The 26326-nt window shown below is 46.0% G+C and overlaps 1 protein-coding gene across 7 annotated transcripts; it reads left to right on the plus strand.

The window, feature by feature from the left end:
- Positions 1 to 244: 244 nt before the first annotated feature.
- On the plus strand, positions 245 to 25652 carry GJA8 (gap junction protein alpha 8). 7 transcript variants are annotated; one of them, XM_040055120.2, is made up of 9 exons: positions 245 to 282; positions 939 to 1300; positions 1812 to 1905; positions 4327 to 4430; positions 5023 to 5242; positions 5990 to 6107; positions 6455 to 6609; positions 10992 to 11113; positions 23403 to 25652. In XM_040055120.2, the coding sequence occupies exon 9, from the start codon at positions 23413 to 23415 to the stop codon at positions 24604 to 24606; it is 1194 nt and encodes a 397-aa protein (XP_039911054.1). In that variant the 5' UTR covers positions 245 to 282; positions 939 to 1300; positions 1812 to 1905; positions 4327 to 4430; positions 5023 to 5242; positions 5990 to 6107; positions 6455 to 6609; positions 10992 to 11113; positions 23403 to 23412; the 3' UTR covers positions 24607 to 25652. The 7 variants fall into 7 exon arrangements, with proteins under 7 accessions (XP_039911054.1, XP_039911055.1, XP_058275321.1 ...); XM_040055121.2 differs by lacking the exon at positions 245 to 282 and having other exon boundaries at positions 914 to 1300; XM_058419338.1 differs by lacking the exons at positions 245 to 282; positions 4327 to 4430 and having other exon boundaries at positions 914 to 1300.
- Positions 25653 to 26326: the final 674 nt, after the last annotated feature.

A 26326-nucleotide genomic window follows, 5' to 3' on the forward strand; every position in this document is an offset into this window, starting at 1 on the left:
ATGTAAATTCAGGGTGCCGGAGGATCACGGAGCTGCGCTGGTTAAAAGCTCAGTGCAGCTCAGCCTTGCACAGGTGGGGACTCCTTGGAGGTGAACTGAACATTTCTTTTCAGGCCTGGGTGTCTGTGCTGAGGCTGCTCCAAAGGGCTTCATTGGCACCAGCTGGGAAAGGGAGCAGCTGAGCCAACCACACCCACCCCATGGGAATACAAGGGAGTCCTTTAGCTTCGTACAGAGGTGGTGGGGGTTTGCTGGGTGTCAGAGCCTGGCAGCAGGGCTGTGGTGAGTTGGTTGCTCTCCAGAGTAGTGTTGCTTGAGCCACTGGGCCCCACCTGTGGTAGCCCGGGTAGTGGGGGTGTCCTTGGTACACGTTTGGGCCCAGATTCCTGAGTTTCAGGTTGTTTTGAAACACATCAATCAGTCTGTGGCCAGTGGGGCTGTCTCTGTTCCTGCCATGTGGAGTTAATGGTCACCATGCCAAGGATGGATCCAGGATGTTGTTGCTCTGATAGCACATGTTGCCCTGTGTTCTGGTTAAACCTGCATTTCTTTTGTGGGACTCAGCTCAGGGACTGTGGGTGCACAACAGAAATAAATTTCTCACGAGCTTGTTCGCCTTCCCCTGCAAATCTGGTGGAAAAAGGCTCAAGTCCTAATCAAGCTGTTAGTCACAGCAGGTTTCCCAGGCCTTGGGGCTTGCCTGAGCAGGGGGCTAATCCCTGTGGGGTGTATGCCAATCCTGCTCCTGGGGGCTCTGCTCCGGGCGTATGGGAGTGCTTGCCTGGGGAAGAAGTCACTTCAGGCAGCAAATCTTTCCTCCCTGGGAGGGAACGAGGGGCAGGCATGAAGCAACCGGGGGATGCGTCCATCAAAAAATCCCTTAAATGCTCACCGAGGGACGCACGGGCGTTTCACAGGAAAAGATTTGTTCTCTGCAGGGCTGGTGTTGTGACAGCGGAGATGGGATGGATGGACGGACGGACGGACGGACAGGAGGCTGCGTACCGAGGGGAGAGGGCGAAAGGCGCCTCCTTCCAAGGCAGCAGCTGGCGGGAAGGAGCCCGGGCTGCTCAGTGTCACCACACACGTGGCCCGTGGGGAAGCGTGAGGCCAGCTTCGGCCCTTGTCAGCGGCACCTCGTTGACTTTTAGCGCTTCCTTATCGTGTCTGCGCTCACCTCGCGCGGCGCCGATAAAATGCCACGGCCGCGGCGATCTGCTGAGCGGCCCCGCAGAAAACCCTGCAGAGCATGGGAGCCCGAGCTGCCAGCCACCAGCCCGGGGCTCCAGGGCAGAGCAAGGTAACGCAGGAACGCTCCTAAGCTGGGGCAGGGCGAGGGCGGGATGATCTCCAAGGTGGATACGGTGGGACTGGCACGGCAGCAAAGGGAATTTTGGGTCAGAGTAGGGGTTTGCGAAAGTTGGGCTCGCTGTGACTTTCCCATATCTAGCAGAGCTGGAAGTGTAAGCCACGTGAAGCGATTGCAGGATGTTAGTTCTCAGAGCTGTAAACAATAGAGTCGGGAAGGAATGCCCAGGGGGTTTTTTGTTTGGTATGGTTTTTTGGTTTTTTTTCCCCTTAGCATTTTTTTCTTCTTCTTCTTTCTTCTCTAGTAATAACATTTCTCTCTCTTGGGGTATTAAGCACCTAAGCAGTTCTGATACAAACCTTAGTTATCACTAAAACAGAGTATTATTTTCCCACGTTACTGCTACATTACCTCTAGGCCTTCCTATCTAGGAAACCTTTCATTTCTGCACAGAGCTATTTTTAAAAGTAGGTTAATTTTTTTTTTTTTTTTTTTTAAACAGGTGAGCAGCTTGCACTGATACACATGGAAGAGTCTTCTTGATGGGTTTGAGCTGAGGGCCCCTGAATATAAGACCCTGAGCGTCTACTGAGCAGGTATGTAACTTTTGAAACTTGCAAATGCTGCCAAAGTGGTGAACAGTGTCTTGTCACTAGAGAACAATGAAACCTGACTGGCTGGAAAGAAGAATTTTCCTTCTGAGACTGAAATATAGAGTATGTGCTTTTCCTTTATTTTTATTTTGTTAAAAAATTTGAAATGGTCTTAAACTTAGTGTCCTTCCTAAACTGGAGAAACTTCCTAAACTGTCCTAAACTGGAGAAAAAATCCATTATGCCAGAGTTCCTTGCTGAGAAAAACCTCTAAAGTTTTTACCACGGAACCTGGGGTCAAAGACTTTTCCTTTGATTCATGGTTGAAGTTTTGCCTTCACCTTTACTGGTGCAAATATTCTAAATGATTAAAGGTGAAACAAGGGACTTTGGAGGAGGGAATTATAGTTAACAACAGAAACTTGCAGTGAAATCAATGAAAGGTTTCAATTTGACTTCTTCTTTTGCATCTTATTCAGAAAATAGGCTTACGCAGCTCTTGGCATTTTCTTTTTTTTTCTTCTTTGGCTAGAGCTCTACTGTGCACTGTGTTGTTCATTGAATGTTATTATCCCAGATCTCTTTTATAGCACTGCTCTTGCAATCGTCCCTGTAATCACTTCCACATGCTGCAGACTTGCAGCTTGGAACAAACTCCCTCCATATTCCCTGTATTGACATGAGCTTTGCCAAGTTCTTATTCTCCAGTACTTGCTGGGATACCTCAAGGTTTATTTTCTAAATCATAGTCCCAAAGCTCTTCTCACAGGAATATCTAGTGTTGCCCCAGTCACCTTTAGGAGTCTCTTACTTTTTTCTCCACCAACTTTGATCTTTCCTGTGCATTTGAAGTGTTCTCCTCTTCTGCTTTCTTTTGTTTCTGCCCAGCATCTTGTACTAGCATCTCTTTATTTTGGAATCTCACCATTTCTCCAGTCTTCTGTCATCCCCCGCCAACACCTCGACCTCTGTGTGGGAAACCTGAGCCTTTTCCCAAGACCACCACTCTTCGTCACCCTCAGCACTCCTGCTCTTCTCCCTGACAGTGACATTCAGATCCCACACCTTTTACTGTATCTAAGCTCTGTCTTGCAGATGAACCTATAAAATCTCACCATTTTTTCCCTCTGAAACCTGACTTTTTGCCTCTACCGTCTGACTGCAAAGCTCCTTTATGCCTCTTTTCCAAACCTTCAAAATTTACTGTACTGCACTTCAATATTGTTGTTGTGTTTGTTTGGGTTTTTTTTTTTTTTTTTTTTTTTTTTTTTTTTTTTTTTTTTTTTTTTTTGGCTCTGTTCATACTAGGCAGGGTTGAGGCCACAACACCTTGAAAAGAGTGAATGACTAATTCCCCTTGACATGAATACTGATTGTCTGCTCACCTAGGAGTTAGGCAAGGGAGCACTGAGGTGTTTGTTGCCAGCATGCCACCTGGCACCCACTGTTAGCCCTTTGAGAGCAGTACTTGGATTCTTGGATTGCCCTCAAAGTCTGTATTTTGTAACAGCCTGAGGATGGCGTCTAGGTCTTGCTTCTGTCCACTGGGATCCCTCTGTCAGGGCTAGATCTCATACAGGTTTTTCTTTGACATTTAAGGAGCTCTTTCAAGGAGCTTCCACTTCAGATTTCAGTGAATTTTATTCCAGAATGTGCTCCAGCCTGAAAGGGCAGAGCCTTTTGTCCAAGACACTCGAGGTCAAGTGGACAAATTGTTGATCTTGATTTTTCTTTTTTCTGCTTTTTTCACACATTCTAGTGAAACATCCTAATTAGTGACTTATTGGGCCACTTTACCACCAGCCTGACTTATTATAGTGTTTTTTTTTTTTTTTTTCCTTGAGTGCTTTATGACACTCCCCGCCCTGCATTTTGTACATAGACCAGGAAAGACATCAAGGTGGTGAGTCCCAATTTCAGAGGGATTCACACGCTACAGATCGGTGTGAGATATCCATGCCCTTATGAAACCATGCCCTCAGCAACTGTTTTTCCATGGATATCTAATGTGGAATCCCCTAAGGGTGCAGGTATTCCCTGGTGCTCCTCTGAGGCACCCAGTGCCAGCCACCTCCACTCTTTGTGCAGCACTGAGGGGATGCGAGCTGCCAGCTGAGCTGCTCCTGTTTGCTGCTGACCTAGTGAAAAAGTTCACCATGCCAGCAAAAAAAAGGGAGGAGGAGGAGAAAAAGGGAATAGAGGAAATAAAAAGCGGAGCATGAAGTTAATGAAAGTGGGGGAGTATTTCTGGTGTCATAACGTTGCCAGAATTTGGTTTCTTTAGCTCCTGCTGCGCTTTGCTAAAAGCGAGTCTAGTTAGCAGCAGCAGATGTGAATGTAACAGCTGTACAACTGTCAGGGGAATGAGAGAAGCTATGAGAAATCCATGAATTAAGTAGATTCTCTTCTTTTCTTTGTGTGGAGGTCTTAGGAGTGGAAGTTTCCAAAGTGAGTCCTGCTGGCTGCTCATGTCAAGTGATTGAGATGTTGCAGGAGGCGAGAGAAGGGTGCAGCTAGCAGGATGCATGGTATGTTTTCAGTGAGGAAAAGGAAAGCATTTGGGGAATGGGTTACTGGAGCTGCTGGGGGATGTGGGGTAGCTGGGAGGAAAGATGTAGCCTAGGAGTTAGACACTAATGTTGCAGAAGTGGGGATGGGAATGCATGCAGCTAAGAATAGATGCCTTTATGGAAAGGATACTGGTGGTTATTTGGTAACCAGAAACTTAAATGATCAAAGAGTTTAGTAAGACCTTCTGACTTCGCCTTGCCCTTCCAAAAATATATCATGGATGTGGGGAAGGTTACCTCCCATCCCTTCTTAGATGTTAATCACCCCCTCCAATATAGGTGGCCTCTCAGATTGCATAGGCTGGGTAAACACTGGGATATGTGATAGCATATTTGCTGGGCTGCAGGATCTAAAGGTAAGGCTGATATCTGGAATGCCAAGATATTTGTGAGGGGAGGCAGGATTCCTGCTCTCTTCAGCTGCTTGCCCTCCAAGTGGAAGGAGAAGGCATTTCAAATTCCTTGCAAGCTCCAGGCTATAAACAGGCTTTTCCTGTATGAAACAATAAGGATCTAACAGCACTCAGGAGCTGTCTGCTTTTCTGAACAGGTCTGATAATACTGAGATCTGCTTCTGTGGGGAGGATTAAGCCCATCACTTGTGGGGACAGCAGTGCCCAGTGCTATTGGTGCAGATCGTCCAAGAAGTTGTTATTGAAGACAGAGTCTTGGGGCAAAGAAGAAATCAAAGTCCCATCAAGCTGAAGCCGACAGAGACACAAAGGGGAAAGAATTAAAACAAAAAGCAGGAAGAAAATAATTAGGCAAAGGTGGGAGGACTATTAGCATTGTTTTGTACAGTGGAGAAGGGGCTCAGCCATTAAATACACCCCATAAACACTGCATTTTTTCAGCTAGCTGGGCTAATGGCCTCTCTGGGGGCAAGCACACAAATGATGGGTCCCTGAGCCTTGCTGCTCTCTCAATGAGAGTAGAATTTATCACCTATATAATGATCCTGAATTCATCTGGGGGGAGGTGCTGTGGCTCCAGCATGGTCTGGCTCCTCTCTATCAGATTTCCGAGTAAGCCTGTCTTCCCCAAAGCAATGTGAAGATTGATATGAGCAAGGGAGTGTGGATCACAGGGCAAGTGCCACATGCAGTAGTCACAGATGCTGTGTTTATCCTCACCCTTCTTGCCAGCTTGAAGACAGTGGTGCTGCAGCTTGAGTCTCTGAAGCTGTTCTTGGCGTGTTCTTTTGGCATTAAAAATCTCCAAGGGTCTGTCACCACAGGCCACAGCCAATTCTTGGGGTGCAGGATGTGCAGGGTGTTGGTGCTTTGGAATTATTTGTAAGGCATTGCTCTGTTTTGCCTAGTCCTAGGCAGGGGACTGAAGTAAAGGTTACTAAAATGCAAACCACTTGGGTGATGCAGGAACAGAGGTGTCCCTTATAGCTAAACTAAAATCTTCTAGGAGGTAGGTTGTCCTCACACTCATCAGCTGTGAGAGTGGGAGGGGAAAGTGCCTGACCAGGTAAGGGTCTGTTTCACCTGGACCCTTTGTTTACACAGAGCAAACCCATGGGATTTCATACCTTCTTGTACAGTGATCCTACAGTAAAATGTGAAACTTCAGATATTCCTGCGGGTACAGGCTATGTGACTCTGTCCCAGATGGGAAATCTGCATGGTAAGCCAGGCCCATGAGCTCTTTTCCTTCCTGGGATGAATTCCTTTTTTTTCCTTGTGAATCTAACCACCCAAGGGTGTTGCCTCACCTTATTCACTAGCCAGCTAGTGTTGGTATAATTAAGGGTTAAGTAGTTAATCTTAAAAAAATCCCTTGGAAGTCAAGGAATCCATACATTTGCTTATTTGTAATTTGTGTACTGCCCCTGAGGCAACCAGGCATGGGAATGTAATCCCATATTTGTGTATTTAACAACTCAAAAGATGATGTGAGAAGAAGTTTGGGTTTACAACAGTATAAAGCAAATTATGACTGTCTAACCTCCTGTTTCACCTCCCCTGTTGCAGGTCATCTTCCCAGTGCCCAGTCCTGTGGAAATCCTGTATTTCATCGTGCATTGAGACTGGCTTTTCTGACACAGGATGGAGCTGAGAGTGTGCTTAAGCTTGGTTTTGTCCCAGCCAGAGGGGGGAAAGCTTTCTTCATTAGGAGCCTGTTTGCGGTAGGCTCTACAGAAACACTCACCAAATGTTGACTTAAAGCTCTTAGAATCAAATCACACGAGGTAGGCAGAGCCAGGAATAGATGGTGGTGCTACAATGCCTCTAGAGAGGTTTGTTGCTGCTGGTTTTTTGCAATGCAAATGTTAGGATTTTAGGGGAAACCCATCAGTTCTCCAGATGGGTGGAGATGTGTAGTTGTAGGGAGGAGTAAACATTGGAAAGTTTGTGGCTGAATGCTGTTGAGCAGGACAACAAGATAGTAACTGATCAGTAGGAATGACTCAGAAATCAGCGATCTGCAAAAAAAAATGAAATCCCAGCCACAAACCAAAAAAAAAACCCCATTACTGCAATAGTCTGGATGACTCAGAAAGATGGGGCCAAGCATAACATTAGCTGCTCTAAGTCAGATGTCAGAGAATAAGGAATACAGGCTACATTTATCAGTTGGCAAGTTTGTCTCGGGAAGGAGTGGGGGCTGGTGCAGCTCCCTGGCTGACTAGAGAATTCCAGGAGGATGCTGTAGCTGGGGGAACTCACGTAGATTTCAGTAAATAGCCTCAAACTGAATGGTTCTAGGAAGGGCTGAGTATGTGTGTGTGTGATTTAGCACTAACATGTCACTTCCCATGTACTCTGTTTAGAGCTTTTGTTGGTAATTCCTGGATGGAAGAGGTTTCAGGGACAATGCCTGACAGTGTTAAAGAATTGGAAGTGTGCCTTCCAGTAAAAGAAGTTGAAGAGGTGGAGTGAAAAGGGAAAGCTGAAGGCTAACTTTTTTCAGTGTCTAGATGTACCTACAAGGAGAACAAATTTTCTATGGTCTAGTAGACTGAGGGGCACTAAGACCCAAAACCAGGAATGAAACTGGATTAAAAAAATAACAAAACCCCAAAACATTATATGAGAAAAAGCACTATTTTTTAACATCACCTGTAATTAACCACTAGAAAAACAGTGAGGCTTTTGGAAGATCCTTCCCACAAGGCTTTAAAGTTGTGGCTGGATTCTTGTCAGAAAGCGGACCCTTGTAGAGATGGGAGCGACTTCTGCCAGGTTTTCTGACGCAGGTTTGTGAAGATGTGGGTCTGGACGATCGTGCCACTTCTTTCTGGCATTACACACATTACAGATGTTGGCTCATAGCTGTTGGCAGCTCTGGGGTTGAGAACTGGGACCAAAGGCATGCCCTCTCAGCCCAGGCATTGCTCCTTTTCACCCTGCCCTGTGCAAACACTCACCTGTGCTTGGTTCACCTTTTTATTGGATAATGTTGCACTGATATTCCCAAAGTAAATGAAGCTTCATTAGTGCCCAGTGAAGTGGTCAGCGATGACTAATTGTCATCTATTGACAGTGCTTTAATTCCCTTCTAGCCAAATGAGGGCATTCCTTTTACATACCACCATCTATGGCTCTGTCATCCATTTCAAACTTTTAACCTTGTTACTCTCTTGTATTTCTTAGCCAAACTAGAATGAGTTTTTTCTTCTGCTACCTCAATGAACATCTTATTTTTTTAATTTTTTTTTTTTAATGGAAAAGCTATATTCCCATGATGCCAGGTTTTGCTTTATTTCTTACCTTACTCCCCTCAGACTTAAACTTTGTCAGAGGCCAAGTCTGTGCCTGTGGAAGAATCAGAGGTGGAATGTGCCAAAGGAAATGAGGTCTGAGAGCAGGAGAAGGATGGGTGTTGATGCAGGTGGAGGCTGGGACAGCATCAAGAGGTGCCAGCAGAGGCTCTGAGCCTTTGCACACAGCCAGCACGGCCAGGTCCTTGCTGTAACAGAACTTCCTAGGAAACACAATGGCCACTTGTGAGCCAGCCCTAGCCCAGGGCAGCAGAGGAAAGCCAGGCAGGGCAGCAGGGCTGGCTGGGTGGGGCGTGCGAGGATCTGTGGATGTGACCGCCGAGGCTGTGCCGGGTGGGAAGCTTTTTCCTCTTGTGACTTCACCTGGACTGTGTGCCAACCTCGGCACACAATGTTATCGCTGAGAGCCAGCACATGGTCAGGACGGCTGTGCTCGCACAGGGGGCCCCAGGAGACTTTCTCCAGGCCTTACAGCTTTTGGCCTCGACGGCTCTTGCCAGAAATATGCCACGGCCCCGTTCCGTGGTTTTGTCTCCAGTGGTACCAGAACTGGCTGTGCTCGTGGATGACTTATGCCACCGAGGTGGAGATCTGGTTGTGAGGAGTAAAGGTGAAGGGTTTTGTCAGACCCTGAAGCAGGATCTCAGCTCTGTCCCAGCCCTCCCTGGCAATCAGGGCTTGCTCTTGGCTCTTTCCTTATCCAGGGTTTATTGCTGTGCAAAACAGATGAGTTAATGAGTCATTAAGAACGCTCGGTCCATGCTACTGCTGCATGCGGACTTCGCTGCCCGGATGGAAATCCTTCCCAAAAAGCTCACTCCCCTCTCTGTAGCAAACACTCTTGGATATTTATCCAAAAGCTGTTGAAACCTCTTGGATAAATAAATGCAGTCCTTCAGGGCCCAGGCCCAGCCTACTGCAGTGGTTTCCATGGGTCAGGGATGAGTGGTCTTGCCTACAACCATCTCTACTTTTGTCACTCTTAAATACCTTGCCTAAAAGGGAGAGTTGGGCCTGGATCATCAGAATCCCTTGGCACTTTCACAAATCTCCTTTCATGGCAGTAGACAGAAGCTCTATCTTTTTTCTAAGGACATATTGTAGATTAAATTCTGCCTCTAGAAGTCCCAGCCTCAGCCTGCCCTTTTCCCCACACTAGGAGAAACCCTGTATTGTTTATTTTGTTCTGTTGTTCCATGAGTGAGACCTTTCTGCCCAGACAAGCTCAGGCATCCTTTCCTTAAACAAAGAACCTTTCCTTAAATTCTTTGGCAGACTTTGGCTTTCCCAGGACTGATGTTTCGAAGACATCCATGTTTTCTGTGCTTTGACATTCAAAGAATGCGACTGTTTGCAGAAAAATGTAGTGGCTCCAGCCTTTGACATCCGAGATTTGTCATTGACTGGTCTTTGGCATCAGGGAGAGGCAAGACAATTGTTCATGCAAGTGTCTGTCTCCAGGTTGTTCAGAAGTCTCTGTAGGTTCACCAGCAGCTCTGCAGGATTGGTGTTTGCGCTCCAATGGAGTTGAAATGGTGCAGTACCAAAAAGGGGGTTGGTGGCACCCTCACGCTGTGTAAGAATCCTCAGGATGATGCAGCACTTCAGCACTTGTTACTCTGCTTTTGTGCTACCTCACAAATCATAAATTCTTTCTGGGAGGTGGAGTGGAGATGAGCAGATTTGAGCCCCTAAAATTACACACCAGCAGCCCACGCATAGATCTGCAATCTCATGTGATCTGTACAAGGTAAGAAGACACTTCTGGGGGGTACCTTGACACCTTCATTCAAACTGCCAGGGAGTCAATAAAATAAGCTGGCTTTTGAACCAGAAAATAAGCACTCTTTTTCTAATTTGATGATTTAGGGGTCATGGAGAACACGTTATGGGAGCTTTTGACAGCAGAGGGCTTCCATGAAAATTGGAGGATAAACCAGGGCAGGACTGAGGTGTATCCCCCTTGCCTCTAGGTGTCAACCCTAAGGTGGGAGTTCATATGCAGCTCCTCAACTACCCTGAGCTCAGGGTCCTCCACAAAGTCACTGCTTCCTGGGACAAAGCTCTCCACAGCAGAGCTACAGCAGTTCTCCTGCAGAAGGACAGGAACTGACTTTCCCTTTCCCTTCCGCAAACCCAGTCTGTGTCTGTCCAGCCCTCTGAGCCATCAGGTGTGCTCTAGATCAGCAGTCCCCTTTTTCACGATCCACCCCACTCCAGGACTTGGTGACTTTTGTAAAGTGTTTGATGTTTTCTTCCAGGTTATTGACTAAAAATATCCTGATGCCAAACAGCCTCCAGGATCTTGGTACCAACATACTACTAAAAAACCCCTAATCGCTTCCAGTTCTCAGTTGTGTTTTGGAACCAGTCTGATAGGTCATTTATAGTCCGTTTAATGACTGCTGTCTTATTTTCATGCCAAGCAAGTTCTTTAATCATAGTGCCACATGATAGAAGGGAAACCGCCTTCCAGGATCTCAAGTATATTTTACCAGCTTTGTTATATTTAACAATTGTACACGCGATTTCCTCAGAGAAAAGTAGTAGCACAGTTCAGTGGGGGTGAATCTTCTATAAACCTGTGTTGGTTGCCCCTAATTATATTTTCCTCTTTTTATTCCCTGTGTTCTTTGTTAGCCACTTCATTACTTAGTTCAGGTCTGAGATCCTGTCACAGGTCTGCAGTTACCTGTCAGTAATTATGAAATAATTGTAAAATAATGATGCCCTTCTACATAGTCTTTACAAAATGCCAGACTATGGGATTTCTTCTTCTCCTCCAGGACTTACCCACTGCACCAAGAAGTACAGAAGATCAACATAATCATGGAATTATGTATGCAGCTTATGAAAAAAAACAAAAACAAACCCAAAATGGAAAAAAGATAGAAATTTTCAGCACAAGGTACCTAGTCCTGGTGATTTAAAATGCCTGATTTTAGTAGGTGGTATTTAACTCCTCTGAGACACTACCAGAATAGACGTATCATTAACAAGGTCTTCATCAACTACTTTCTTTCCTCTCAGCAGTAGGATAGGAGTATTTATTGATTTCTTTTGTTGTTCTCTGCATTGTTATTGAATAATCTAAGATTTCCATCTGATAACAGATCAATACTGTGAGTTGGACTCATTCTCGTCTTAATTTACTTTTTTAAAAAATGTCTTTGTCAGTCTTTCCCCCCCAGCTTTCACCTCCATTGTATTTTTTATAATTCTTATTTATATTCAGCTTCTCTCATGCTATTAGTTACATGTGTTATACCTCACTTATTTAAAGCTGCCTCATTTCAAATTTCCATCAGGTTGTCTTTTTTCAGTTGGACTTTTCTTCCTTTACTGGGGAGTTGTGTATTTTTGGTGCCTTGTAAATGATTTTTAAGCAGCTGCTAGTGATTATTTATATTTTTGTATTTTAATACTTTCTTTGTGTTTATTTAGCCCAGAATTCTTTTCAGGGCTGGGAGACGGGACTTTTTAAAGCAACATCTCTTTTAAAGCATTGCATTACCAGTTTGGACTTTCTTCTGCATTCATATAAGAGTGCAGTGAGCTGGGGAATCAGTGAACTTGCTACCAGCCTCTCATTTCTGTCACCACTTTACCCATCCTGATAGGGGAAATATGAGTTTTGTTCAATTTGCATTTAAAGTTTGCTGTTAAGGAAGCTGTTAAGAACATTTAAGAATCCCCAAGGCTGTTTGTTGAGTCAGCAATGTCACCATGCATTAAACTAAGAAATAACTTAGGTTTTTTCTTTGGTGAGTGCTTGAGTAACCAGTGTTGCCATATTCCAGTTTTTCTTGGTTATCCATCCAAATCATCAGTCCTGTTACTGGAGCACCCACTCACAAATATCAAATACTGATAGCTAGGAAATTGTGGTTCAAAGTCACAAACAAGCTAGCAAGCACTTTTATTTTTGCTCCACTCCTTCTGTCTTAGGGCTGTACCTATTGATTTTAATATGGTCTTACAAACCATGCCAGCATTTATTCCAATGTCTTACAGCTGTAGTCCCCTGGGCAGGCAAAGCCTTGATGAACATAAGCTGTAAAGGAATGCCACAACTGTATGCAGCTAAAGAGGATGTACTGGAATGGACTTGACTTCTGCATTGTGCTCCTGTAAAAGAGGGTTCGCTTTGGAAAGGCAGAGCCAGGGCTGCAGCTGCATAAACTCAGCACTGCTCAGGGGGAGTAGAAACCCACCAAACCTTCTGCACCCTGGGCCAAAGCAGGGGTGCAAACTGAAATATTAGAGCTCATGTCCTCGCTTCAGAGCTGTGGGAGCTGGAGAGACACAGCCCATTAAAAAACATGCCTGTATTTTGCTGAGGAACTACCTGTAATAGCTGCATCCACTGGGATGGTGTTTATCAATCAGGCAAGAATGGGGCCTCATAGCCCAGGGCATGTGGGACAGTATTCAGCAGTTGCCAAGGTGGGATTTAGAAGCAGCTCCTGAAATTTCTGCCAGGTTTCACATTGGACAAGGGATCCCCAGAGAGTCTTAGTGCTTCTTTTAAAAGGATCCCGATATTCTTTAAGCCATTTTCTTCCTAAGAATATCATATTCACTGAGCAGTGAAGGGCTGCAGGAGATTGAAGTTTGCTGGAAATAATGAAGAAAAAACCCTCCAGTCCTCTCCAACCTGGATAAGCCCTTTGGCTCTCCCACCTATGTCTTCTGGCAGGTCTGTACACAGATAATCCTTGGCTCCTTCCATCTGGCTGTTTATTACTTTGAAGCCAAATTGTCTCAGTGAATGCTGAACACCTCTGCATGAATGATGTTATCTATGGACATGTTGTCTTCTCGATCAGGAAAAGAGAATGACTGGCTCAACAGCTTCCAAGTTCAATAACCTCCTTTACTTCTTAATGAATTGCTGAGGCATGAGATGCTTCCGTTCCTTGCTGGCATCTTTTACACTGTGCCCAAAGAAACAATCATATCAGGCTCAGGAAGACTGAAAGGGCAGGGAAACAGGAACCATCCCCACGGATGTCCTCCCCAGAGAGGCTGGGAACACGCTCTGCTTTGGGAAATGGGAAGCAGAGGTCAGCCAAAGTGCACAGCAGGTATGCACATCTTTTGGGATGGGAAGAGTAGATAATGGCCTGCTTTGTCATCCCCATCCCTACCCTGGCCTGCTGCTGAGCTCCCCTGGGCCACCTTCGCACCTTGCGTGCAGAGTGCACCTCCGCTGTGTCATTGCGTGGTGTGGAAGTGAAGGCAGGGAGATAAAGGTGGAGAGTGGGTGGTGACAACGTTCCTGAGAGCCCTGAGCCTACCACTCAGCAGGGCAGGCCTTGGTGGTGTGAGAAGAGCCCAGAAGAAGTGAGAAAGGAGTAGGGAATGAGCCCCCATCAAAAACTGGATGGCAAAAACCCCCATGGACAGTGAGGTGACACGGGATGCTTCCAGACACACAGACTTGTTCCCGTCTTTCAGGAGCTTTGTCCCTTCTAGCTCCTAGTGCCTGGGAATGTTAAGAGATTGTACAAAAAGTCTTGATAAAACAAACATATGGAGATCCCCTCAAGAGGCTGGGAGATATTATTAGCTCCTCTTTTACTGGCAGGCCTGGAGCAATTAATTATTACCAGAAGTATTATCAGGTACTTGTCACTGCTTTCCCTGGATCCACTTCACATAGCCCAGACTGGCTGTAAGCAACATGTTCCCTGACTGGCCTGATACCTCACAACTCCTGATAACAGCTCCTCTGCTCCTCTCCTGAGGATCTCAGCACTGGTGGAAGTGCCATAACTTTGAATATATGCTGAAAGAAATTTGAGTCCGTGGACCACTTCAGTATGCAGCATGCCTGTGTTTTTATATCTTCTCAGTGATGTGCTCCACCTCTGTGACAGGGGGGAAAGTTTTAGGCAGGAGTCAGAGAAAGGGACGACAGGTCAGGGGAGGTTATATGGGGGCCTAGGGAAAGGCATTTTGTGTCTGATGCCTGCAAAATGCATGTTTAACAATTTGCCCATGAGCTCTGGGCCCTGTCCCAGTGCTGCTCTTCAGAAATGCCATTGCAGATGCTCAAAGAACTTAGAATTTCTAACTAACATGCTCTAGTAAAGGTCTGTGCTTCTAGAAATAGACTGGTCAGGTTTTAAGTGAAATTATGCAGATCCATTAAATCATGCATCTAAAGGAGTATTCTTCTCTTCCTGGCCCTGGTGCTGCTGCTGCTGCAGTAGCACAGCACCTACCTTTGAGACATGAGAATTCATCTTTTTTTTTTGCCTTACTAGTTCTTTGTAGTTTCAATGAATTTTTACTGTTGAGATACTTTTAGTGACGTTTCCATTATTAACCATGTTATTGTTAAAGGGAAAACCATACAGGTCACCTGGTACACCTGTGAAGTATTTGCTGGAAAAGGGATGCAGGTGCAGGTGAAAACACAGGTTTTTACTAGTAAAAAAGGCACGTTGGCAACAAAGTTTACACCGAGTCTATAGGTAAAATTAGACATCAAAACGATCTTCACGTCGGTTTAACTCCATCTGTTTAACCACTGCGAAACTACTGTAAAAAACCGTATTCAGGACCGTCCTTACAGCATCACCGCACCTCCCCAGCGTCTGCCGCGCTTAGCTTTGTCCCCGCAGAAGTTGTTCACGGAATGAGCGAGGAGAAGGCTCGGGTGTAGCCGGGAGAAGAAGGCACAGCGTGCCCGCGGCGCCGGCGCATGGATGAGGACGCACCGCCCGCTAGCGGCCCGGGCTGCGGGATGCGCCGCTCCCGCCGCTCCGCTGACGCTGCTCCAGCAGCCGCACCGGGGCCGAGTCAGCATCCCCGGGAAGGGCCCTCGCCGGGCTGGGCGAGAACACGGAGCGAATTGGTTCGAACGGGGCTATGGTCAGCAAACGCCTCCAAACCCTGCCGCACGTTCAGCGCCCTCGCTGGAGGCAAAGAACGCGCTGGTGACTGGCCTGAAGGTGCCCTGGGGCCAGCCCTCCTCGCTGGGCAGCGTGGAGACAGCTGGGGGGAGCGCTGGGAAGCAGTGCGGCACCTCCGCGCTTCACGCTGCCCCGGCTAAGCAGCCCCGCTCCGGAGGAGATCAGTAACTCGAGCGCAATTCCTGAGCTGTGTCCCCCCGGGTCAGCCTTGCACTGGGTGGTGTAGACAACCCGCAGTGCCCAGGCAGGGTTTTCAGAACAAATTTTTTTTTTTTTTTTTTTTTTTTTTTTTTTTTTTTTTTTTTTTTTTTTTTTTTTTTTTTTTTTTTTTTCCCAGCTGAAAATATTTCTCTGAGATATCTTCAGGTCTTTGGCCCTACCCAAACCCACAAGGCCAAAGACCTCAGAAAGCCTCCCTCTCCCCTTGCTTGTTTTTCTGCTTATGAGGTAAGAGCATCCTTAACAGATGTTTGTTTACCTCTTCATAAAAGCCTCCTGCGATTCTACAGCCTCCCCAAGCAGTGTGCTGCTGTGCTTTGCTATTCTTGCCATTGCAAAGTGTTTTTCTAATGTTTAGCTATATCATTTTTATTGCAAATTAAGCTGATTATTTCCTCTTCTACTTTTGGTGAATGTAGGGGACAACTGTTTAGTCTCTCCACCCACTACAACAAATGTTTATGTTCTGGAAGACTGTTATCATGCCTCCCCTCCTGTTGTTCTTTTCCTAGAGCAAACAAACTCAATTATTTTATCCATTCCTTATAAGTATTTTTTTTTCACCTCTCTTATCATTTTGCTGTTCTGTCTTGGACTTTCTCCAGCTTGTCTGCATCTCTTGTAAAATGTAGTGCCTGGGAGTGGACACACTGTTCCCGCCGGGAGCTCAGCAGTATCGAGTAAATGCACAAAATAATTGCTTCCGTTGCCTTATAGGCAAAATCTGCATTAAAGCACCTCAGAATGAGATTTGTCCTCTTCTGTGGGGATCTCCCTTGACAGACACATGTTGGGTCCCACCCCAGCTCTCTCTGCTGGACTGGTCACACAATTCAGTTTGGAGCAGCACTGCCGGTGTCTGTGCAGCCACCGCTCCTAAACTGGATCTCGGCACAGTCACCTTTGCAGAGGCAGCCCAGCTCCCCAGTGTCTCACATTCCTCTCAAATTCCAATCACTTCAGCCTCCTGCCTTCGGGGGGACTGCTGACCCCCAGCCCAGCTGTCATCCTCTTCGTTTTGTCCTCTAGTCTGTTATCCAAGACACTCAAGGAAATACTGAGCAGCCCTGGAGGCAGAATTTCAGGGACACAATTCTCCCAGCTGGAAAAGTGAAACCTTGATAATTACCCTTGATTATGGTACTTCAACCTTTGTACCCTCTGCACAGTGACTTTGTGTGCTGCCCTGGGAGTCTGTAATCTAGATACTTTCTGAGTGTCCACTGAAGTTAAAGTATTTTACACCTCCCAGTTTCCTCCTCATCTACCAGGCCTGTTAGTCAAAGAGGGAAATTAGCTTAGTTTGACATGATTTGTTCTTCAAAATTCCCTGCTGGTTGTTTCTTATCTGCATATTGTCCTTTAGCTGCTTATAAATTGATTGTTTCATAATTGGTTCCAGTATCTCTCTAGGTATCACAGTTAGGCTGACTGGCCTATAATTCCCCGGGTCCCCCTAGAACAGTAATTTTCAGAGAAGAACTGCATTTAACAGATATTGAAAGACATTCCACTTTTGCCCTGCTTATCTTTATTAATTGTCTAGTTTGGTTCCATCCCTTAAATTAAAAACATGTTTCCCATAAGTATTCATCCTCCCCTTGAGGCTCAGCACAACCCAGCCCTAGCTTCACCTCTTCTGTGTCCTGCCCTTCTGTTACATACTTCCCCAGTTTACTTCCTCCTTCATGCTTTATATCTTCCTTCCAGTCTTTTCTTTATGGTTTGCTTGCAGCTCCCTGGCAAAATATATTCCCCAGCAATTCACACCCACCACTGCCTGGAGAGAGTCCTGGAAAAATCTGGGAGCCTGGCCCTAAAAAGGCAGGCAGTGACATTTGCCAGGCTTGCAGGGACATGGTAAGGTCTGCTTAAAGATTTGTCCAGGGCTGGTTACACTTAGATGATTTCTGAGACCAGTAGGTGGCAGAGAGATGATAAAATCTGGGAGACTGGTCCTGGTGATCAGAGGATGCATCACTTTGGCCCTGGGATGGACAAGGACATGTGTTACTAGAGAACTGGGAAGGTCCCAGCTTCTTGCAGGGAGGCTGAATGTGCCCAGTGTCCAGCCTCAGCCACGAGGGAGAGGCCTGTGTGTTCAGCAGAAGAACAGGAAGCGTGTGCCACTTCCTAGCTAAGCAGATCCCCAGAAGATAACTTTGTTTGAGGGAGGGGTATCGTTATCCAGGGTTGTGCGCTATATAACTGCACAATCTGCTATCATGCATGAACAGAGCTGTTCAATAGCATGGCCCTGCCTTGCCCTGACATCATGTCTGTGTTGGAAATCCGTTTGGAATAAAAAAATCCCACATTCCCCAAGTGACCTCGTAGTCTCTGAGCAAAAGGCTGAGTTGCAGCGGAGACTTCACAGACTCAGTGGTGCCAGGGACAGATGCTCAGTCACTGGCCTCTAAGCAGCTAAAGGTTGAGAAGTCAGCAATGAAGCAAACTTCTTTCCCAATAAAATAGTATTTTAAAAGTGCAGGAGATGCCCATGATTCTTTGAAGGCAAGAAAAGTCCCAAAGGCAAGGGAAAGCCACTGTCAGTTAACAGCGCAGTGTTACTTTCACTAGCTGCTACTATTTTTAGAGCTGGTTTTTGGGGATGAAAGTACTCAGCAGATCTACAGGTGGCTGTAGAGAGAGCATAAATTAATGAGAGCATAAATACCAAGCCAGCTACCCAGGTTGAAAGTGTTTGCCCTTCTCAGTCTGGCACTGTCAGTGCTGCAATTCTGTTGTGGACTCGGTGACTGTCACACGCTGCATGTGAGGTCCAGTCTTCTCGACCTTTACTTTTATGGTCTCTAGTCCTTTCTTTCACAGCCACTGCTTTCATGCTACAAAGGTAGCCCTGACTTCCAGCATTACCTTGATGCCTTAGCATTAAGTCTCCTTGCTCTTCTCATGCTCTGCCTTCTCCTCTTCATGCCCATCGCAAGCAGCCACTTCCCTGCATAACCCCAGTACAAGAGGAATTCCTCACTGCCCAGCTTCATTTTCATTTGGACCCTTTTCTTCAGAGGGAGGAGGCCCTAGTGAGCTAGAGAACCTGTCCCAGAGCTCAGTGGTGCCTTTGTAAAAAGCCTCAGGATGAAGGGACTCTGTGGTTTTCTACAAACCGGAAATGTCCTGCACACTGGGTGTGCCCCATGCTAAAGGCTCTGCACTCTGTGATACCAAGGAAAGTCAGCTTAGTCATTTGGATGAAGGCAACACAGACCAAATAATCACAGACTTGAATATAATTTCTGCATCAGTTGCATATTGCAAGCTGTTCTGCAACTTGTCAGACAGTGTTTGATATTTGGATAGTGTTATTAGCAAAAGGCAGATAGAAGGTTAATGGGAAAGGTCCCTGAGAGTAGCTGGATGTAATTTAGAGATGGACTACAGCCATGTAGTTGCACACCAGATCTGGGGTTTGGCTCATTATATTAGAGAGAAAAGGCCTAGAAAAGCACGTGCACATTCAGCTAGAGCTGTGTTTTCCAAAAAGACAGTTTTGGTCTGAAGAGGAATGGGCAGTTTTAACACTTGAACCACCTGCCTTCTGTGATGCACCAGCATCCAGGCACTCTCTGAAAGTGCTGGATGCTGGTGGTACTCTTTAGTCCTCCCTCTCCTACTGCTTCCCAGAGAGGGGTTGAGGGTGGCAGTGATGACCACTCACTCATGTACTAGTCTATCTCAGTATTATATAGCAAAACAAAACAACAAAGGTATTCCTTCCTCCTCCTCCTCACTGTCCTTACTCCTCTCATTGATCCAACCATGCCTTTTCTTATTCACTCCATGTTCTTGGGACTTGTGAATTCTCCACTGTGTGTCCTCTCTCCAGGAAGGCTGTTCTCATGCCATGCTTTATGTAGCATGGGCTAAAAAATATTCTGCTACTGCTCCCCTGTTTAAGAGAGTGATTTCTTAAAGTGTTCAGAATATGATTTTCAGTCCAACTGCATGCATTGAGGGTGATTTTTCTTTGTGTCTCCAGACTGGTTCCTCTTGCAAAATATGATTCTTTTCCATCTCTCACTTACACTTTAGCTCTTTTGAAATCCAGTTTGGAAAACATCGTCTCTGCCTCCAATTGTGCTTTGGACCTTGGGGCTCTGCAAATCAGCCTAAAAGTTGTTTGGGAAGAAAACTGAGATGAAGCTCTGAACTTACATGGACACAAACACCCAGAAACACAGAAGAGTAGCCTGAAACCATTGGTTTGAAGGTACAAAATTTTGTGGCCCTCCTGTTTTAATATCCCATTCAAATGACAGCATTTCTGGAGACAGAGTGTCTCCCAGTGCCATTCCAGGAAATGAAATTCAGTGTTGAGTTTGCATAAAGAGAGAGGAGAGCTACTTGCTGCTTCATCACTTCATGAGTCTGGCATCTGTATCACTGCTTAGCAAATCTTGTTTCCAATAATCCTCTTTTTCTTCAGAGCTGAGCACCAAGAGCACATTCTGAGCAATGCCTCCAGGAAGACTACAAAAACCATACCTCAGAATAAGGTTATAGCCTTTGACTGTTAATTAAAACTCTCAGAGCATTTAGTTGTACTTGTGGATGCATTACTGGACCTGTGATTCCTCTCTTCTGCAGCCTCCTCCAGCATTTTTGCAGGTGGCTGGTGATAGACGAGTGTGCCTGGGGTAGCATTCCTGTGTGCTGGGCTGCTGGAATTCAGCTATGCTCCTTAACAAAACAGTTTGGTTTAGGCATTCTTGATGCATGTGCACATGCAAGACGCATTTGGAAGAAAAACTAAGCAGAGCTAAGACACTGAGAGGTGTGGTCATAAAATTGGTCTTTCTCTGCTTTCATTAATATTGACTGATAATCTTGTTTTCCCATTCTGCTTTTTCCAGGTAAAAGATGTTAAAGTACCGAAGTATCTGACAATGCCAAATAAAAACCCAGCACTTCAGTATCTGCCTGAAAATCAGTAATGCAACTTGTCTGTCAGAGCTGGGTGTAGGGTAACAAATTAATTCAATCAATGCTGCCACTATCAGAGATGTTGGCGTTCACTTGTCACCTGCCACACCACAACACCTAAAGACCAGCGAGTGTGGACACACACAGAGCTGTGCTGAACCACAGTGGAATTGCAGAGATGCTTCGGTCCCTGCTTAACTGAGCAAACTCCCATTTATACATGTATTAGGTTTTCACTGCCTGCCGCCTGTTCCTCTCCCCCCTCTGCTTTTTCATGTTCAGTGGACTCTCCTCTCTGTGTCTCTGCCTCTCTCTCTATTTTTTTTTTTTCCTCCCTATTGTTCCCCACGTCACTGACTGTCACTCACTTCATAAAGCCGTCTGGCTCAGAGCTTAAATATTGCAGGGCAACTAAAACCCACCATCAGAGCCAATTCAGTCATATCTGCTCAGTCGTGCGACAAGATCGGGGCTTTTAGGGTAGGGAAGAAGAGAGACAAAAGTTCACTCTTCCCTGCAGAGTGCCAAGAGAGGAGGGGGACACATTTCTTCGGTGGAGCCTCTCACAGCGGCAAGTTGCTTGCTCAACATCCTTAACCTGTTCAGCCTCTTTCGCCGGTAGCGTGCGCAGGTTGCGACGTCCGGGATCGCAGGGTGGGGGACTGCGGCCAGCCCGGGAGAGTTCGGGACACAAATCTGTTGGCTCTGAGGGGGCTTAGGCAGAGTCCTGTTCTTTCCTCGTGACAGGCAATTTCAGGGAAAAGTGACTACCTAAATACCTCGCTTACCCCTTTTTTTTGAGGCCAGGGTGGCTGGCTGCTTGCAGGCGGAATCCCAGACATTTTCGAACTGGTTGTGCCGCTCGTCATCCGTCCACCCAATATCGCTGCTCTGAGTTGAACTGAGTGAGCAACCTCGAACCACTCCACTTGCAGAAAACAGAGGGGACGGGCATGGCAGAGTTGAGAAGAACGTGGTCAGTTGGAAGTGACCTCAGGGAGGGCTTAGCCAAACGTAGCAAACTGTGAGCAAGATGTGTGATGGAGTTAGACAGGAAACATTTTCCCTTCTCTTGTACAGTGAGTTTTCCGTGTGATAAGGTTAATCACACCTAGAATGTCTCTCTTGCGTGCTGCACTGGAAGTGCTCAAATGGTAGCGTAGTTATCAGTGTGACTCACAGGGAAAGAAAGGGATGGAGTTAACCAAGATGCCTGGGGGACAATGAAGCTTGTGCTGTGTGTAATCATGTTTTTTACAGAGTTGCACGTGATTGGTAACTGTCGGGTGTACTTTGCTCTGTGAATTAGCAGAAAGAGGATGTTTAGATCAGTTTAGATAATGTATGTAAACAGCATAATCTTCTGCTAGACTTGTTAATGTAAGCGCTGACATTAACACACTTCTTTACATGACTTTAATGACTGAGAAAGTAGCAATTTTCCTTGGTGATTAAATTCTATGTTTGCCACTTATGTACGCGAGGTGTTTGTGCAAGCTGAAGGAACTGTGTTCTGTTCTTCGTCTTCTAACATGGGTGTCCGGGGTAAAAATACTGTGAGGTTTGAAGGCAAGGCATATGGGGCCATCATGCTTTAGCAAAATGCCATCATAAGCTGCCTTTTTTTTTTTTTTTTTTAATGATTGAAAATTTGTGAAACTCCCCTGAGCCATAGAATTCTCAATATTTTGCGTGTTTGTCTATGTGTGACTACGTACACAGAGTAGGTGAAACAGACTGGTATGCGTTGGTGTGTCATAACATATGGCATTACAAATATATCCCAGTGGTATCTGAAGGAGGAGGGAAGTTTAGATACTCGGATTTTCACCTTGTTGACCGTACCTTCCTTTTCCCAGTGCTTGTGTATGTGTCCGCACTTATGGATCTATAGATGGAGGTAGTATCTAAGAGATGAACTTCTAGATCCCTGTGAGCAGCTATTTTATGAATAATGTTCCCTGTTTCACTTGTCATGCTCTACAAGTCGGTCTTTCTGGGCCACCGTAATATTCTGCATTCCTCAGAGACTTCAGACTGCTGTGATGTGTTAAATCAACCCATACAAAACAACTTGCATCTCTATTTCCCTCGTTCATAGATCTTCCCTTGCCTGAAATTATATAGTGGGAAGTTCAGGATATGCAGAATGAAGCCCTGACCTAGGAATAATTTCTTATCATGCAAAAGTAATGACAGATGTAATATTTGCCTTGCACTACTCGAAAATGGATGACTCTCTTAGCTTTCCAGTAGTATATCTGCAGCTGGCTCCCAGCTCTGTGCTAGCCTGAGATAGTGGCACTGACATTTTAGAGACAGCAAATAGTATTTCAGGTCCCAGTTAGAGACCTTGGTGTTTTCCCCAGGTTGGTTACACTGTCAGTGTGGCAACCGACATCAGAAGGGGATGCAAAGAACAGCCCCAACAGCACCAAATAATTACACTGCATATAACACATTCCACATTGCAAAACTAATCTGTATAGTGGTTGTTAGGCTTATACAGCATTACTAACACAGTAATGGCGGTGTAATTGCTGTTCTTACCTAACAGAGTGATTGCTAAAGTAGAATTGACATTTGCAACCTAGAGAGAATTCAGGTTTGTTTAGGTGCAAGATGGGCGCAGATTCGAGATCTGTTCGACCCAGGAGGGGTTCTGGTGCAGAAGTGCTTGTGTGCTTGAAAGCTTCGCCCTCTCCTCTGCCACTGCAGCTGCCTGCTGATAAATCTGTTCCACTGTGCTGCTGGTGAGTGTTTGTACGTGTACAAAATCTAAGCAGACTCACAGAACTGAGCCTACGAGGCGCCATAGAAGACTCTCACCTGCAAAAGGAGATAAATATACTCCCTGGCTGAAAAGTAATTGCCCATTTAGAGCCATGGACGGAAGAATTTAGCAGGCAGCTTGCTCCGGCTTCCCAGCCCTTCTCCTGCTAATAAATCATTGTGAACAGGCAAATCAGCAAGCAAGCAACCGCCTTTCTGTTCTCAAAGCATATTAGGGAAATAATGATTGAAAGCAACAGAATGCATCAGAGGGAAAATCTGAAATCTTTAAAATTTAGCATAATTTGTGGCCTTTCTCTTTGTTTTTTGTTCCCTTAGACCGTAAGAAATGGGTGACTGGAGTTTCTTGGGGAACATTTTAGAGCAGGTGAACGAGCAATCCACTGTCATCGGGAGAGTTTGGCTCACAGTGCTCTTCATTTTCCGCATCCTGATCCTGGGCACAGCCGCCGAGCTCGTGTGGGGAGACGAGCAGTCAGACTTTGTGTGCAACACCCAGCAACCTGGTTGTGAGAACGTCTGCTACGATGAGGCCTTCCCCATCTCCCACATCCGGCTCTGGGTCCTGCAGATCATTTTTGTATCCACCCCTTCACTAATGTACTTCGGGCATGCTGTGCACCACGTCCGCATGGAGGAGAAGAGGAAAGAGAGGGAGGAAGCGGAGAGGCGCCAGCAGGCCGAGGTGGATGAAGAGAAGCTGCCCCTGGCTCCAAACCAAAACAAAGGCAACAACCCTGATGGAACCAAGAAGTTTCGCCTGGAAGGTACTCTCCTGAGAACGTACATCTTCCACATCATTTTCAAAACCCTCTTTGAGGTGGGATTCATAGTAGGTCAGTACTTCCTGTATGGCTTCCGAATTCTCCCCCTTTACCGCTGTGGGCGGTGGCCCTGTCCCAATCTTGTGGACTGTTTTGTCTCCAGGCCCACGGAGAAGACCATCTTCATTATGTTCATGCTGGTGGTGGCTTCCGTGTCCCTCTTCCTCAACCTGGTGGAGATCAGTCACTTGATCTTGAAAAGAATCCGGAGGGCTCTGAGGAGACCAGCAGAGGAGCAGATTGGAGAGGTCCCGGAGAAGCCCCTCCACGCCATCGCAGTCCCCTCCATCCCAAAGGCCAAAGGCTATAAGCTGCTGGAAGAAGAGAAGCCGGTGTCCCACTATTTCCCTCTCACGGAAGTAGGTGTAGAGCCCAGCCCCCTTCCATCAGCCTACAATGAGTTTGGGGAGAAGATTGGGATGGGGCCCTTGGAAGATCTGTCCAGGGCGTTCGACGAGAGGTTGCCATCGTATGCGCAAGCGAAGGAACCAGAAGAGAAGGTGCGAGCAGAGGAGGAGGAGGAACAAGAGGAGGAACAGCCTCAGGAAGAGCCAGGGGTGAAGAAAGCAGAAGATGAGATGGTGAGAGATGAAGTGGAAGGGCCTTCAGCACCTGCTGAACTTGCCACGGATATGAGACCCCTGAGCAGGCTAAGTAAAGCCAGCAGCCGGGCCAGGTCAGATGATTTGACTGTATGAAGGTGCAGAATGTGGGGAGCTCACGAAAAGGAAAAGGTTGAAGAGAAAAGGAGAGATAGAGAAAGAATCAAATGATATTTTTAAGCAAAGTGCTAAAACAGCCACTTGAATATTATTTCCTTTTATGATTCTAAACTGGAAAGGTAGTACCATGGTAACTGTGCCTTATTTGCCCCATACGTCCCTGTATTTCCCTGTTTCCACATGCCAGCTCACTCCTTACAGCAGTACCTACACTGTACACATAACTGATGTGTTTTAAACCCTAACATGGCAGTGATACCCAAATGTCGCCACTGTGATTTACTGAAAGCCTTGTGTTCCACATTTCTCTAGGAATGTGGGGAGGATCTCTCTTTCAGCCAGTGAGGGGAAAGACTGATCAACAACTGTATCTAGTCTTTCTCTTTCTGTTTCCTCCTATGGCTCACTGAGCAGATCTCCCCTTTGCTGTTGGCATGGAATTGCAGTTATTTAATTCACGAAGTGAATTCTATGCTTAGCATCAACACACTAAAATACTAAGCCCGACTTCCCTTCTTCATTCAGAAAATAAAGGGAAAAATGTTCCAGATTTCTCTGTGAATGCATATCTGAATTAGGTAAAAATATTTTCCCCGGTCAAAAATTTTTCTGCTCTTCAAGTGACATTGATATTGGGCAAAGTTAACAGTAGTTCTCTACTAGGACTTAGCAGATGCCCAGAGATGGATTATTTGTTCCCAAGAGGGTCATCCAGCCCTGAGACTAGTTCAGAATACTGGAAAGAATAAATTCAAGTGATATTTTTTACTTGTAGCCTTGTGACTTAAAGATCTGAAACTAGATTTAGCCAAGCAAGAGGGAAAAAATCTTCTGAGAAAGGAAGGGACAGCTACAGCCCCCAGAGCATGAAATCAAATACAAGCCTTCATGGTACGATCCTGACAAGTGTTCAGTTCCTGGAGCTTCCAGGCTCCCAGGCACTCAGCAAATCTCAGGTACGGAGTCCTGAAGGCACCCGTGAACCTAAACCAGGGGTCTAGGTAACGATGTGACTTTTTAAACCTCTATTTACAAAACTGGTTGGTTAAGTTTGAAAAGACTGATATGGTAAAAGTCTTTTGACAGATGGGAGCCATCCAGTGGCCTGCTTCTCCATTAAATGCCAAAGTCTCGCTCAAGTTAGACAATGCCTTTCAAAAGATGATTTAGACCTTTTGTGCCAACAGGTCTGTACAGAACTCTCAAAGACTCAGAAAAGTCTTTTTTTACAGAAGGCAGAAAATTATGTGCTTGCGAATGTTTAGATGTCTAATATAGATTTCTAATTTTAGGACTACAGCAGCAGCTCTTGGCTGGGACAGTGCAGCAATGCGTTCAAAAGCTTCAGGTTAACAGCTATGTCCCCCCAAACTGAGCCTCATGCCAAAAAAGTGCAGGTATGCACTCTGCTCTGCTCTGCTCTGCAAACCTCAGACCCTGCCATCTCAGCAAATTCTTTCTGCTGGGCTGCAGCCCATCCCATTGTTCCCAGGGCAGGCTCTAATCCAGGTCAGGGAAAAAACGGTCTTTGGCACAATGCATCAAACTCATCCCGCCATTAGCTAGAAAAACCCCCTGTGGCCTCCCATTGTAGCAGCCCTGACTCAAAGCCCAGGGAAGGCAAATGTGTATCTGCGAGAGCCCTGGGTAGGCTTGGGCCCCGTCCCAGCCCCAGTACACTCAGACCTGTGGCTCC

This window comes from Hirundo rustica, chromosome 2, assembly GCF_015227805.2.
Source record: "Hirundo rustica isolate bHirRus1 chromosome 2, bHirRus1.pri.v3, whole genome shotgun sequence".
Classification (NCBI taxonomy): domain Eukaryota; kingdom Metazoa; phylum Chordata; class Aves; order Passeriformes; family Hirundinidae; genus Hirundo; species Hirundo rustica.